The following is a 13,933-nucleotide window of genomic DNA, read 5'->3' on the forward strand; positions in this document are numbered from 1 at the left end:
GCTCTAGTTTTTGTTTCAGGCTTTCTTTCTCAACAACGTTTTCAACCTAATTTTAAAGTGATAGTAATCATTCATTGCTAATCACTGTTGTTTTAAACCTCTGCAAATTAAGTGATGATGTTCAAAAATACTTTTTGTAACTTGGTAGATGGTGGGCCCATTATTTTTAAACGTACATATTTTGATTTTTCCATAAATACTTTAATAAGTTTCGTAAATACGAAACAAAAAGCATTTTATGTTCTCTCAGAGGTTACCCTTTATTGAAAGGTCATTCATAGTGAAGTTTTGGATGTGCTACTAAAATTCTCCTACTGACACAATGTGAATTTGGATTTTACAAATTCTGCCTCCAGGCTGTGGAGATATTAACATAAAATATTATGCAAGATATGGAATTCTTCTCCAAAACCATGCTAATATAATTATCACCCTGGTTGATGCCCTAGCACATTTGCAGTGGGTGGAAGTTTTCCTTTTTTGTTAGGGATTATTTTAACCTACTAGTTATTCTTCACTATGTTAGGAAAGTGGCAAAACCACACACACTTATAAAAATAGCAGCATAATAGTTCTTGGCATTTCTCTGACAGGTTTATTCTGAGTTACTGTAAGTAACATTCTTGCATTATTCTTCAAGATAGCTCTGCCAGTGGCAGGCATAATTATTTGCATTTTGCAGATGGAAAAACTGAGGCTGCGTGTACGCTGTAAAGTGGAATGTATAAGTAATGGAATTATCCAGATAATTCTGACTCACAGTTTCTAGAGTTGAAATATTTGTGCAACTGAAGCAGAAAACATTTGAGAAGGCTTTGTTGATAGAATCAGTGCCGTAGTGAAATACTTCAGCTAGTCAGAATCACAATGACCCACTGACTTCCTCCTTGAGTTATTTCATTATATTGGAAATATAGAATACGTAGAACAGGAAAAGTGCTAGCACAAATATTGCCTAAGAATCAGAAACCATAATGTTATATAAGGTTGTCACAAACCTTTGTGAAAGATTTGTTAGTATTTCATGGAAACTATATCTATATAAAATCACAGCAGAATGTATATATCCCATTCAATTCAGCAAACAGTTCTTAAACACATAATATGCTGTGGGTTCCAGAGGTAGCAGTGGAACTACAAAGGAGTTCAGAACTAGGCGAAAACCAAATATAATGGAAAGTATTAAGGACTACCTTAGGATATGAGCAAAGCTATTTGCGAGTGAAGGAGAAAGGCTTTGTGTTCGGCCATCAGCATGTACAGCTGCTGGTTGACAAAGGATATGGAGAAAGACAGATGGTCCGAAGGAGAAGAAATTTGCTTAGGACTTTATGAGGAAGATTTTACCAATGGGGAAGGGCATCCCAGGCAGTAGGAACAGCATGAGTTGGGTAGAGTATATTTGAGGAAGTTATCTATTGCAGCTGTAAAGTACTTAAGCAACTGTATGTGGCAGGGGGATAGGAGTGGGGTGAAAAGGCAGAGATGGGGCTCGAAAGACAGGTCAGGACCAGACTCTGGCATTGAGTAAGACATCCATCCACACATGGCAAAAGCTATGTGTTTCCAATATTCATATCACTTTTAGACAACGTAGAGACCGAGGCTCGTCAAAGTAACTTGGTTGAGTAGATCAGCCAAATCCTGAACTGAAGCCAATGTGATGTTTCCAATCCTAGCCCAGTGTGGTTGTGGGAGCTGCTGTTGATGGTTTGCAGCCCAATGACATTCTCATGTACGACACAGGAAAGCCCGCCAAGAAAGCCCCTCCACATTGGAGTGAAAAAGAATAACATGGAATTTTGTATAGGAATAACTCTGAACCCAGCTATGGTTGACTTTAAAATGAAATCATTCACAAAATGGGTACTTTAATGAATTTTAGGAACAAATAGCTCCCACCACACTCTTACTAATGGCTGAGAACATGCATTCAACTGATTGACCACCTACCATGTGCCCACAGACGTAGACAGACATGAACCCTACTCTGTTAGAGTATACAGTAAAGGAATAGAGATGGATGTTCCATAAATACCCCTATAAATGTATAATTAGAAATTTTCTGAACGCTTTGAATGAAAAAAGTAAAGAGTTCAATAAGGTTAAAAGTAGAAAGCTGATTTAATTGGTATGTGGAGGTAGGTAAAAGAATAATTCAATAGTTTTCTAAAGAAATGACATGTACTTTAGACCTTGAAGATGAAAAGAGTGGGGTAAAGATGACTCAGGCCAAGAAGACAACTTGCAGGAAACCCAAAAGTAGGATAAAAGTGATGTATTCAGTTCAAAGAAACGAAAGGCTAACCTGTCTGGATCATGGTACGGGGATGAGCTGGGCAAATCGTCAGAGATTGGGCCATAGGTGGCCTGTATCCGAAAAGCAATGAGAAGGCAATGAATCATTTCCAGAAGAGAAGTGAATGAACTTGTATTTGGAAAAGTTTATTCTACCAGCAGAGTGGAGACTAAGTGGTGGGGCAAGAATGGAAGCAGGAAGACCAGTTAGGATGTTATTGCATAGCTGAGCCTAGAGATAATGGTGATCAGGACTTGAGAAGTGGCAGTAGAGATGGACAATCAGACAAACACAACCTGCATTCTATAAGCAAGATTGCTGTGGCTTATTGTTGACTTGGGCCAGGGCATTTCACAAGGGAATGTGACGTCAGGCGTAACTTTCAGTTTCAGCTAGAGCTACTACACAGATGGTGATGTCCACATTTCCTAAGGTGGAGTAACAGAGTCTGTGGGAAAGAGCGATGTTTGGACATGTTAAATTTGAGACGCTTGTCAGACATCCAAGTTGAAAGGCCAGTTGAGCAGATAGATGAAAGGACCTAGAGCTCAAAGAGAGATCTGTTCAGGATACATAAATTTGGTAGCCTTGAGCTCATAGACAGTATTTAAACCCTGGGTTGAATGATATCATAGATTGGATTATATGCCAGGAAAAAAAGTATAGAGTAGATGAAAAAGAACCAGAACTGGAAATCTCCAGCATATACAGATATAGTGTGTGTGTGTATTTTATCAGAAAAAACATGAAAAAGAGTGGTTTGTTATGGACAGAGTGGCCAAGTGCTAAATGTTATCAAAACTCAGGAAGCTACGTTAAGATGTAAGAGCTCCTACTGATTGCAGAAATACGGAGTTCTTTGGTGACATTAGCAGTTTGAGTCAAGAGGTCAAAATGAAAGCCAAATTGGAGAGAACTGAAGAATAAATGGGAGCAAGGAAGTGAAAATTTATGTCTAGGTAACTTCTAGGAAATTTGATTGTGAAGGCAAGAAAGATAGGGCTGGAGAAAGATAGAGTGTCATGAATGGGATTTTGAGGCGTTGGTGTGTGTGTGTGTTTTAAATTGGATATATTAGCACATGTTTGCTGAAGAATCCAGTAGTAGCCCAGTGAAATAGCCTCTTTTCCTGACTAGTTAGGAAATGTAGATCAGGCAAAAAGTCTCCATCAGGTGTGAACAGTCGAGCAGAGAGAATAAAGACCTACGCGTCTCAGATTCTTCATCTAGTATTTCAGAAGGCAGTTCTAAATCTAAGTTGGTACACTTACATTCATTAAAAACTAATTCTCTGGCACCCACATGGCACCCAATCTTCAGTTATGTAAATCCTTCTATTACCTAATGTTCATTCTAACGAACTGAACCAAAAGTAGATAATTCCTTTCAACACAGTTCTTTCTTCATCCTCCACAACATACATTAGTATTCATGGTCAGAGTTTTCTAATTCAAGTACATTAATAACACCACCCATATGTAAGGCAACTATCTGTAAGGAAGGGCTGAAATCCTCCCTCCACACTTCCCACCTACCCACTTAGACATGAAGTTGAGATTTCCTAGGAATTTTGCAAAGATTTCTCTCAGGGTTGACCTTAGAGCAAGCCATGACAAAATTCCCTAGTCCTGCTCCTAACTCAGGCCCAGCTCTGCACTATTTTGCCTCTACAGTGTTTAGATTTTATTGCTAAGCGCCACTCCTTTATTATAATGAAACTGGTAGCAAAAACTAGATCAAATACACATGCTGGTCACTCTTTCACAGGAACTTCAGGCTTCCTGCATTGTAGGGCTTTCGATAGTAATCTACAATTCACCTGACCTGCAAGACTTTGATTTGGAGGATCCAGAATCTTAATTACTGTTTTTATTATCATCTTGTTACTGACACGAAACATTTTACAACCAACGTTTAATGCAATAAGGTCATTGTAATCCAGTGAATACAAAACCTGACCTGGATTTAGGAATAGAATTCTATTTCTAGCCTTACCCTTGACTCACAAAACAAATGACCTTGGAGTAGTTACCATGCCTCAGATTTTTCATCTGTAAAATACCCACTTCCTACCTTGGAGGATGAACTTGATAATGCCTGTAAAGTACTTTGAGGTCTTTGAGGAAGGACACTGCAGCATTATCACATGTCATTCTTATTAGAAACATGTTGATGTAAATGAGTAGAAAGTGTGAAAAGTAGTCTAAGAAATGAGCTTCGAATAATATTGGCTTAAAATAAGTCAGGTATATTTGTGTCAGTACTGAAAATGTGAATGACTCTAAAAGACTGTTACCTAACCCTACTTATTTCTGGTTGTGCTTCAATCTCACTTTGAATGTTAACTCTAAACCGCTAACCTGTTTCTTTCCCTTTATTCACTTTTTCCACCTACCATTGCATGACATGCAGGGTCAGTTTTGTGCATGACACCCGCTACCAGTATTGGTAGGTTTCAACCTTTTTTTATTTGTCTTTTATATTATGTACAATACCTTCACTTGCTTGAAATTTATTTCAGAGATGGTAGAAATGCTTTAGGAAATGGTAGATCTGAAGGTTTATTTGGCTTTAGAGTTAATATATAGGGTTTTAAAATGTACTTGTGTGTTTAAGAAAGTGACCATTTTAATGTGCCTAGAACAACCACTGTGTTAGAACAATCACTACAGAACATAAAACCACAAGCACGAGTCTGCTTTTTAATGATATGTATTTTATTGTATTTATAGTTTATATGGTTTAGCATAAGAAAAAAAGCTTACTTTATCAGACAGGCAGGCTAATTTCATCAGTGTTTTAAAGTTTCGTAGTGGTGTGCCTTTATCTCCTCTTTGCTGTGTGTTAGAATTATCAGAGTTTCCCAGAAGTACTTATTTTTTAAAAAATTATAAACGGATGTATTTTGAAAACAAATATCTGACCTGCCTTTCTTATTATTCTTTTTAATTATAAGTGTTGATTTATTTGTGATGATTATTTGTACCTTAGCATTCCCTTAGATGTTAACTTTTAATAGCATGTAGTTATCCCCATACATTCCAATGCCTTGGTGTAAAAGTCCGTCTTTAGGCTATATGAATTAGTTCCATTTAAAGAAAAATAGACATTGGCAAAATTTGGCAATTTCACAGTAACTGCGTTAGTATTTACATCAAGGCCATGATTTTTGCTCCACTGTTTATTAACCCAAATAAACTACCATCCCCAGTAATTCCAGTTCAAACAAGCAATACTAAATTGACAAAAAAAATTCAACTTAACCACAATAAATTGTAAAAAGTATCCTATCTCAAATTAGGCCTACAAATTGAGCTTTTGATGTTTTAGATTCTGATTGAAAATGAATATCATATACTCTTACTTAACTGGACATTATATTTCATGTTTTTAGAAGCAACCATTATTACAGACACTATAGACTCTGAATTGGGAATGATCAATTGTTAGAAGTAAAATGTTTGTAAATACATCAACCAAAGTAATCTGCTTTGGCCTTTCTGGGAATCACTGATTATGTTTTAAAACTTCCTTTAATTGTACTTGTAATAAGCTATTTTCCCTTTTTTATTTCTCTCCCATGCTTCCTTGCTTTGCATTGTGATTGCATGCCATCTGCTGGTTTAACCCATGATGGCTTGCTGCTCTGATATTCACCATGCCAAAATACCACTTCTATTACCATAATGCTACACCCTCCTGTTCATTGCTCCCATGGTTCCCCTCCTGAAAGTACCCATGATGCACAGCGCTACGTCAGCCACTGTCTCTGCAGCAACAACTCCTGCAACAAGTGTCCCCTTCGCAGCAACAGCCACAGCCAATCAGGTTTGCTCCTTTTAAAGCTTTCTTTCACAAATCCCAAACTCTAAATGAGTGCTGATATTTAAAAAAAAAATTCTCGGTGAGAATTTTTTTTTCATGTTTATCCATCAAATTTTATTTTTTTAATTAGTTTATAGCAAGCATTTATGGACAGGTTGCACTTATTTAGAGTTAACATTTACTGCAAATAATGATGTAGCTATGTTTTGTGTTGCACTGTTTGTTTTCGTACCTAATATTGTGTAATTAACCTGACAGGCTTAAATTCCTTTTAGTACAGCATTACGTATCCAGTGGTTTGTGAATTGCCACAGAGAAATTACAGAAGCTTGCCCATGGGTGCTTCAAAACTGGCTAATTTTGATTCAGTTCATTCAGACCCTATGATCTGTTGTGGGGGAAAAAAATTCTCCTCTTGGAAAAGCCTCCCCTTTTTTCTTAGTATCAAATTTGAGGTCTGAATGATTCTGTTAACATTTCACCTTGATCATTTGTGCTCCCAAACTCACTTGGTTCGCACTTTACAATCTGTTCAGATACTGGCATAAGAGCCAAACCATCCCGGAAGAAGAGTTCTAGGCACCGAGTTCACAAAGGCTGGATATGACTGATTAGGGATGTTTAACTCTGTTGGTTTAATGCATGTGCCAATAAAACTGTGGATGTACTATTTTTCAGTGAGGGCCAGTTGGCTATTTCCCACTCTGTTGTCACAGGCTGACTGTAACCCTAACCCCAGCCAACCAACTTGCACACATGTGCTCCTGGTTTGGAAATGCGCATGAGGATGAGCGAGCAAAACTCTTACCTCGCCTAGAAAAACACTCTACTGCGCATGCCCTCCCTTCAAAGAAGAGGAATTTTAGTTTTGTTTTTAGCTTAGTTTTTTGTTTGTTTTCTTTTGTTTTGTTTTAGATAAAATCTACTGTACTAATAAGAGATGAAAACAGAGGAGTAGGCTGAAGGAACTGTCCAAGATAATGAGAGAAATTGGAAAAAGTTGTGTCAGGGCATAAATGGTAGATTCCAAAATGAATTCTGCAGGTGGTAAGGGCTGATTTACACTTCTTTTCATGTTCAAGTGAATAAGTGATTCCAGTGCTTAGGTCTCATCACTAAAAAGATAGGTGTTAATGCACTTGAACGAAGGAATAAAAGTAAAATCCATGACAACTCTTACTGTGCCCTCCAAATTGTGATAAAGCAGGAAAGAGTAAGGGAGAAAGGAGAGACCAAGTGGGCACTCAGAGGCAAATGTAAACCATTGGCAATTCTTCATTTCTTTATTCACCTCCTCAAAAATGCGAATTTACCTCTAAGGAAAGCCCAGGTCAGCATCAAAATAGATATAATAAAGAACAGCACATAAGGGTCTTACCTGGAGAGAATTTTTCTTTTTTTTTTTAATGATGGGATAGGAGAAGAGAGAGACAGTTTGCATCCTTCCATTATTAGGTTCAAAGCACCTCTTTTCACTTGTTCATTCTTAATAGGAAAGTTGGGTATCTATTTCTTTCAATTGTAAGTCCTGCCTTCTTGAACCATGTTTTTGTGATTTTTTTGACACAATTTTTGTTACAAAGTCCCCTCATAAGAAAACAAGTTTCAAGTATAATAGAGCAGTATTTATTACAATGGAATTTTACCAATACTTTATGGCAAGTTAAGCATGTCTAATACAGAGAGAGCTTTCCTAGGAATGGAAAGGAAGTCAAGATAAAGAAATACTTTGGAGTTTTAGGAGAAATTCCTTTATTATAATAAAAACTTGATCATGTATCATAAATATTTTTCCAACCTAGTAATTTTTGGCTCTGTTTGGTAAGAAAACACTTGGAGAAATTGCACAAATGTATGTAGGTTTATGTATATGTATAGGAAGGCAGAGGTAGAAAGTCTGAAGTATTCACAAGCTAAAATACATCACTTTACAGCAGAGTGTAATTAGTAAAGGAAATGACAAGTTTAACTTCAATTAAATCCAGAGAAACATAACAGTAGCTTCAAGAATCCTTGATTCTGCATTTTGCGGTTTGCCGATGTAATAGTTGCCAATTGCACTTCAATGATGAAGGGAAATCCTTTAGCAGTTCTTGAGGAAGGTCTGCTTGCAAATGAAAACCAGAGAAAAAAGAAGTAATAGTAAACATAAATTTTCAGATGTGATATTCTTTATTTTCTGCAAATTTCAAAGAGCCAAGCAGCAACCAAAGAACTTGGAAATTTCCTTAGTGCCCAAGAATTCAGAATTCAGAGATTGTTATGACTCTGAAATAACATCATCATCTTAAAATTTCACCCTTGGAATTGGAATGCCAGACTGGAATTCCTAAACTCAAATCGAATCATATCCTTGTGAATTATATGTCATTTAAATGTAATGAATCTGTTTCCTCATTTGTGAACAGAAGACTAGAATTAGATCACCTCCGAAACCCCTCTTTGCTCTAAGATTCAACAAACCTATGTATGCTTCCTTAGCTGTTAACACTAGGCCCAAAGTATGATATTATAAAGATAAACATAAACAAAATGGAAAGTGGCACTGTTTCAGAGTTCGGTGAATGATAAGCATCCTGCCTTCTTCCTTCATTGAGAGATCTGTCTTTAACACAGAATGTGGTAGGGTTTTGACAGTTTTTCAATTCATTTGATCAATTTAGACTGTCACTTCAAATACTTCAAATATCTTAGGTATTTGTAATTAGATGCAAGTCATTCATAGAAGAAAGAGGATAGACCAAAACATCCCATGACAGATCTTCCAGTTCAGTGTCTCTTTACATGTTAACCCCCTGGTGAGCCAAGATGAACAAGCAACAAATTATAAATTCTATTCTCAGGGCTTAATCAAAGTGATAGTAATGAAAGTTTTAATTGACTTACACTTGTAGTTTGAAATTATATGAAGACAAAATCCAAATACTTTGGGGAAATATAAAATAATTTGATTGTTTAGCTCTGAGAGTAGATATATAAACAAAAATACAATGAACAAATTTACTAACAGCTATTTCCTGTTTCAGTTAAGGTCTTTGGGCTTTCATAAATAAATTATACCTATTATTATTATTATTATTTACAAACTATTATGTACAAGATATTATTCTAAATGGTTTCTCTCTCACATATTATGCATTATATTATATGTCATAGCATATATTTTATATTACATGAGAGAGGATACATATGTACAGATAAATACTCAATCCTTACAACAGTCTTATAAGTGTCGTTATCTAAAAGAGAATTTGTCATTCATCTTAGTGAAGCCAAGTTCGTGGGCTTTTTTTGTGTGAATCATTGTGCTAGACTTTACTCCTGGCCTCTGCCAATTATCTCACAAATAACGTGGTAACAAGGGAAATCAGAATTGAAAATGAGAATACCGTATAAATCAGCCAATTTAAGCCTACTAACGAATGGTCAGAATGTATAAATCTATAGATGCCTATATTGAAACAAATTTAATCTCAGAGTATACATTAACAGAGGTAGAGGTAAACAGCTTAGTATATGGATTACCTAGTTTTTTTTCCATATTATAAGACATTTTATTTAATAAAAGATTGTAGATTGGAATTCCTATAACTTGAATTATTATTGTGCGCTATGCTGTCATTGCTTTATTATTTTTTTTGTTTCAAAACTAAATTCTATTTCAAAAGGGGAGAAAATAATTTCCAAATAAATATATTTTAAGTCTTAGTTTCTTCATCTATATACAAAGATTATTCATTTTACCTAATAACATCCTTTAAAGCCCATTAAAATCCAATATATATTCTAAGTTTTCCCTGAACCCTGCAGCTAGAAGGGCTTTTTCTCTCCTCTGAATTCTACAAGGACTTTATCTGCATGTTCCTTAAAGCATCATCACTAGATAGAAAGAATGACAAGCACAAATGGAAGAGGTGGGAAAGTGTAGAGTTTAGAGACAAGAACTAACAATAGACTGGTTAGAGCTTCCGTTTGCAGGAGCAGCTACAATGCAGTTTTGATTCCAGTTGTGCGGGACCTTAAATGCCAGGTTAAAGGGTTTGACCCTCAGTTGGCCACGCAAGGGTTTTCAAGCCGGGTAGACCTCTTGAAAGAGTGAGCAGATGGATTCCAGGTGGGAGAGTCTGATGAGACCATTGAGAGGTTTCAGCAGGAGCCTAAACTGGGACTGTGGCAGCTGGCAAATGGCCTACTTTGTCTTGCCTTTGCCCGTGACTTAGGGAGAGTTACTTTTAGCAAAGAGAAACATAAAAACGATTTCATACCATGGCAAAACCTGTCCAAACAAATGTCCCATGGCAGAAAAAGAAATCTGGGCTGACATGAAAGGTTAACCACAGGAAGCTGCCCCTAGAGAATCTGAACTGAATCCCCTCAAGGACAGCAGTTGGGTGGACTCAGAGGTCAGCTGCCTCCAGTGACCTACCGCTAACACGCGGCTTCCCACCTCCTACCCAGGTGAGACTTCAGAGTCACAGATGCTCCAAGATCTCCCAGGCCTTTGCTCAAAAGAAAGAGTGCCTTCAGATTCGGAGTAAATACGTATTGCCCACGTTTCCACGGTTAGAGCTATGTGGACAGTGAAGGCACTTATTCACCTAATTCACTCTGGGTCATGAGTGAGGCTAGGAAGAAAAATTCTTACACATTGGATACCGGGAATTTTTCTACGGAGCACTCCAGCACTACCTTGAAAGCTGGCAAAATCAAATTGTATTTCTGGAAATACGTTAACCAACACTTACTCACATCTCCAGAAAGTTATGGTTCATTTTTATAGTCATAACCTCAATGTCACATCTTTTGAACTCCCCCCCACCAAAGATTAAATCCATTTAACAGAAAGTTGGCCTTAGGAAGAGCTTATTGAAAAGTCGTTAATAATATGTCATACACACACAAAACAACCCTCTATTTATTGGTATATTTGATACGTCAGAAAAGTCCCGTTTTCCAGACATGCCTGATACAAGTTTGCTATATATAATCAATTTCAACAATATATTATCAGAAACAAAATAATTACATGTAACCAGATTCATATGTTATGCTTTATCTGGCCTGCTGCAAATTACTAGAGAGGGAAGAGAAAAGGAAATCATCAGATTTCACTTATGTCTTATTTATGAATGTGAATACAACTTCAAAGCTATTTGTATACAGATTATTGGGTATGTAAATTAGCCTATACTAACCAAAAAAATCTAGAAAGGTCATGTTTTACTTAAACTCTCATCTCAAAGAGTTGTATAAAGCGTCTATTATTCAAAGCTATCCATCAGGACTATTTTCAGACAAATGTAGGAGGCATTAAACATCCCCCTCATTCGCCACTTGACCAATTTGGAGCCTGTCTCTCCATAAGAAAATTTTTCGTTCTGCAAAGCCTCCATGTGGGAGGAGCGAAGTCCTGCCAGATATCTGTCCTGAAATATACAGTAAAGGGGCTGGCCTCTATATATGGATAATCAAACTGTGAAAAGACTCCTTTCTCGTGCTTTCCTGGTTCCTGGGAACAGATTACAGAAAGCAGCTGGGCCCCAGGTACGCTGTGCTCGAAAAAGGTGGAGACAGCAAGTGTCAGAATGCAGCCCTTGTGAATCGTACTCAGGCTGAGACATCTGTCTCAGCATTTCACCACTGCAGCTGCTTAGCCACCTTTAACTTTTTGCTGATACTCTAACCATAGAGGGGGTTCTGTTTCAGTAATGAATCTGGCTGCTTCAAATGAGGCAGAATTGCCACCTTAAATATTTTGTGGAGCGAGGTAGGAGTAAGTGTGTACATGTGTGTGCAGGGAAGGAGGGAGAGGGAGAGGGAGAGGGAGAGAAGAGAGAGAAGCCTGCTGTATCTCTTCAAGTAAAAAAGAAAAAAAATCCATAAAAATTGCAGTATTTGCATTCAGTTAATGCTATTAGTTAAAACTGCTTGCCAGTGTGAATCTAAATTCATGGTGCAATGTGAATATGGCATTGGAATCCAGACTTGCTAGTGTGGCCAAAACTTTTTTAGAGGAGAGGTGGGAGGGATACTCTGTCTTAGGTGGACTTGGCTCTATAAGAGCCTTATAGAGGCAGATTATTTCTTGTCTTCAAGAAAGCAGAAAATAAGAAGACAATAAGGCTTTTATTTTCTTGTCTCAGAAGCAGCTACTTTGCAGGACTACTGAGGTTTAATTAATAAATATATTTGCAGATTCTCTAAGGAAAAGCTGTTATGTAAGTGTTGTAATCTAGTACATTTTCATTTTTCATGAATAACTTACACCTCATGGTGAGAACTTAGGTAGAATCCTTTTGAATTCTTTTGTAGCAGCTAAAGACATAATATCAGTTCCAATTTTGTGCAGCGGAAGAGAAAATGTCAAGGGTTCTTATGTGGAACTTTACTGCCTGGTGGATTGTCCTACTTATTATACCTCAAATCTCATCCTCTTTTGCATTTTGATGGAATTTGGGGGAATCTTTTTAGATTGAAAGGCCATATTCCCCATAGTATTTTGACTGTTGTTGACGGTAATAAAATCATGCTCACTTTTTCTAAGTTTAGGTTTTCTCTTTTGAGTGGAACGAATATACACTTCATTCTATATGTGTGCTTATTTCCAGCTCTAGAGGAAAGAGAGACTAGCTGCAATGCGGGAATTCAGATTCACTGTCAAGGGCTGAAAGATGAATGGGGTCTCATTCTCAATAAAAGTTGCCTGAACAGAGCAAAATTTTGATTCATAAGTATTTATCTCCCCAAGTTCTGTCACTGCTGCCTCCCTTCTCGCACTGGTACCTGCATATTTGGGGAAGTTGTCAGTCTTTCTGTGTGGGTGGATGGAGATAGCTTGACTGTTTTCCAATAAGAACAGCAAGCTAACCTGACCATCACTCCAATTAACCAGATATGATGCCACCATATGTCAAAGACACATTAGCATTAGGTCTGGACTCTCAACCTCTTCTAGCATTTCCTCTAAACCCCATCTCTGGAAGCAATGGCTTCCAAGGTCAGACCTGTCTGCGTCTGCTGATCATTCTGGATGCTACCAGTTGGGGAGATGTTAAAGATAGCTAGGAAGTAAGCTCCACGGTAGGGCCTAATCCCCAAAGTGGGGAGGCGGGTCTTGAGGGACGTGGAGAAATTAGACAGATAAAGAACAGGCACGGTTGTTCCTGACTAGAGTGAACTGTAGGGGGTGAAGTTAGGGGTGGAGTAAGGGGAAAAGGGAGCTGGCATTATAAATGTTCCAGCATTATGCTCTGCATGTGTTCTCACATTTAACCCGATCACATGGGTCCCATTCTGCCTCTTGTGTGACACAAGCAAGCCTCAGATTTGGCCTCAGCTATAAGCAGTAGTAGAGCCGGCATTTGATCTCAAGGCTGTCGGACCCTGAAGTCAATGCTTCCCCCTTATCCCACATTCTTCCCCGGTAGCCTGTGTGGTTCAGACGGGAGTTTAGAAATCAGTCTCAGACTTTATCCCATGACAGAGGCAGATAGAGCAGCTATTACTACGTCAGATCTAAAGAAGTGGGGACCCTGTGGCTCACATGGGCTAAATGACTTGCTCTAGGACACACGGCAGTGAGTGGGAGAGTGAAGGGGAAGATGTGTTTGGGCCATGCTAGAGAATTCCATTGAGTAGGTGAGGAACAGTTAGATTACTGAGGGCCTTGAATGGCAGGGTGAGAGCAGGACAGAAGTGTTGAATGAGAGACTTGGAAACACGAATCTCCTGGCAGTGAGTGGGTAGATACGAGCTGAGATAGGCCACGAGCAGGTTAACTGATGCTACTTCACTGATGAATGATGAAGT

General features: G+C 37.9%; 1 protein-coding gene across 10 annotated transcripts in view; it reads left to right on the plus strand.

The window, feature by feature from the left end:
- The window catches only part of MBNL2 (muscleblind like splicing regulator 2), a 151,744-nt gene that overhangs the window by 121,453 nt on the left and 16,358 nt on the right, over positions 1-13,933 (plus strand). For 4 of the 10 annotated variants that reach the window (XM_033103812.1, XM_033103807.1, XM_033103806.1 and 1 more), the window contains one exon: positions 4,712-4,747. The exons of 2 other annotated variants lie outside the window; for them this stretch is intronic. In XM_033103812.1, coding sequence (XP_032959703.1) covers positions 4,712-4,747 — 36 coding nt within the window. Of the gene's footprint in view, positions 1-4,711; positions 4,748-6,032; positions 6,128-13,933 lie in introns of all 10 variants that reach the window. 4 more of the 10 variants (XM_033103809.1, XM_033103814.1, XM_033103813.1 and 1 more) reach the window with 2 other exon arrangements.

The sequence above is a fragment of the Rhinolophus ferrumequinum genome, chromosome 4 (assembly GCF_004115265.2).
Source record: "Rhinolophus ferrumequinum isolate MPI-CBG mRhiFer1 chromosome 4, mRhiFer1_v1.p, whole genome shotgun sequence".
NCBI lineage: Eukaryota > Metazoa > Chordata > Mammalia > Chiroptera > Rhinolophidae > Rhinolophus > Rhinolophus ferrumequinum.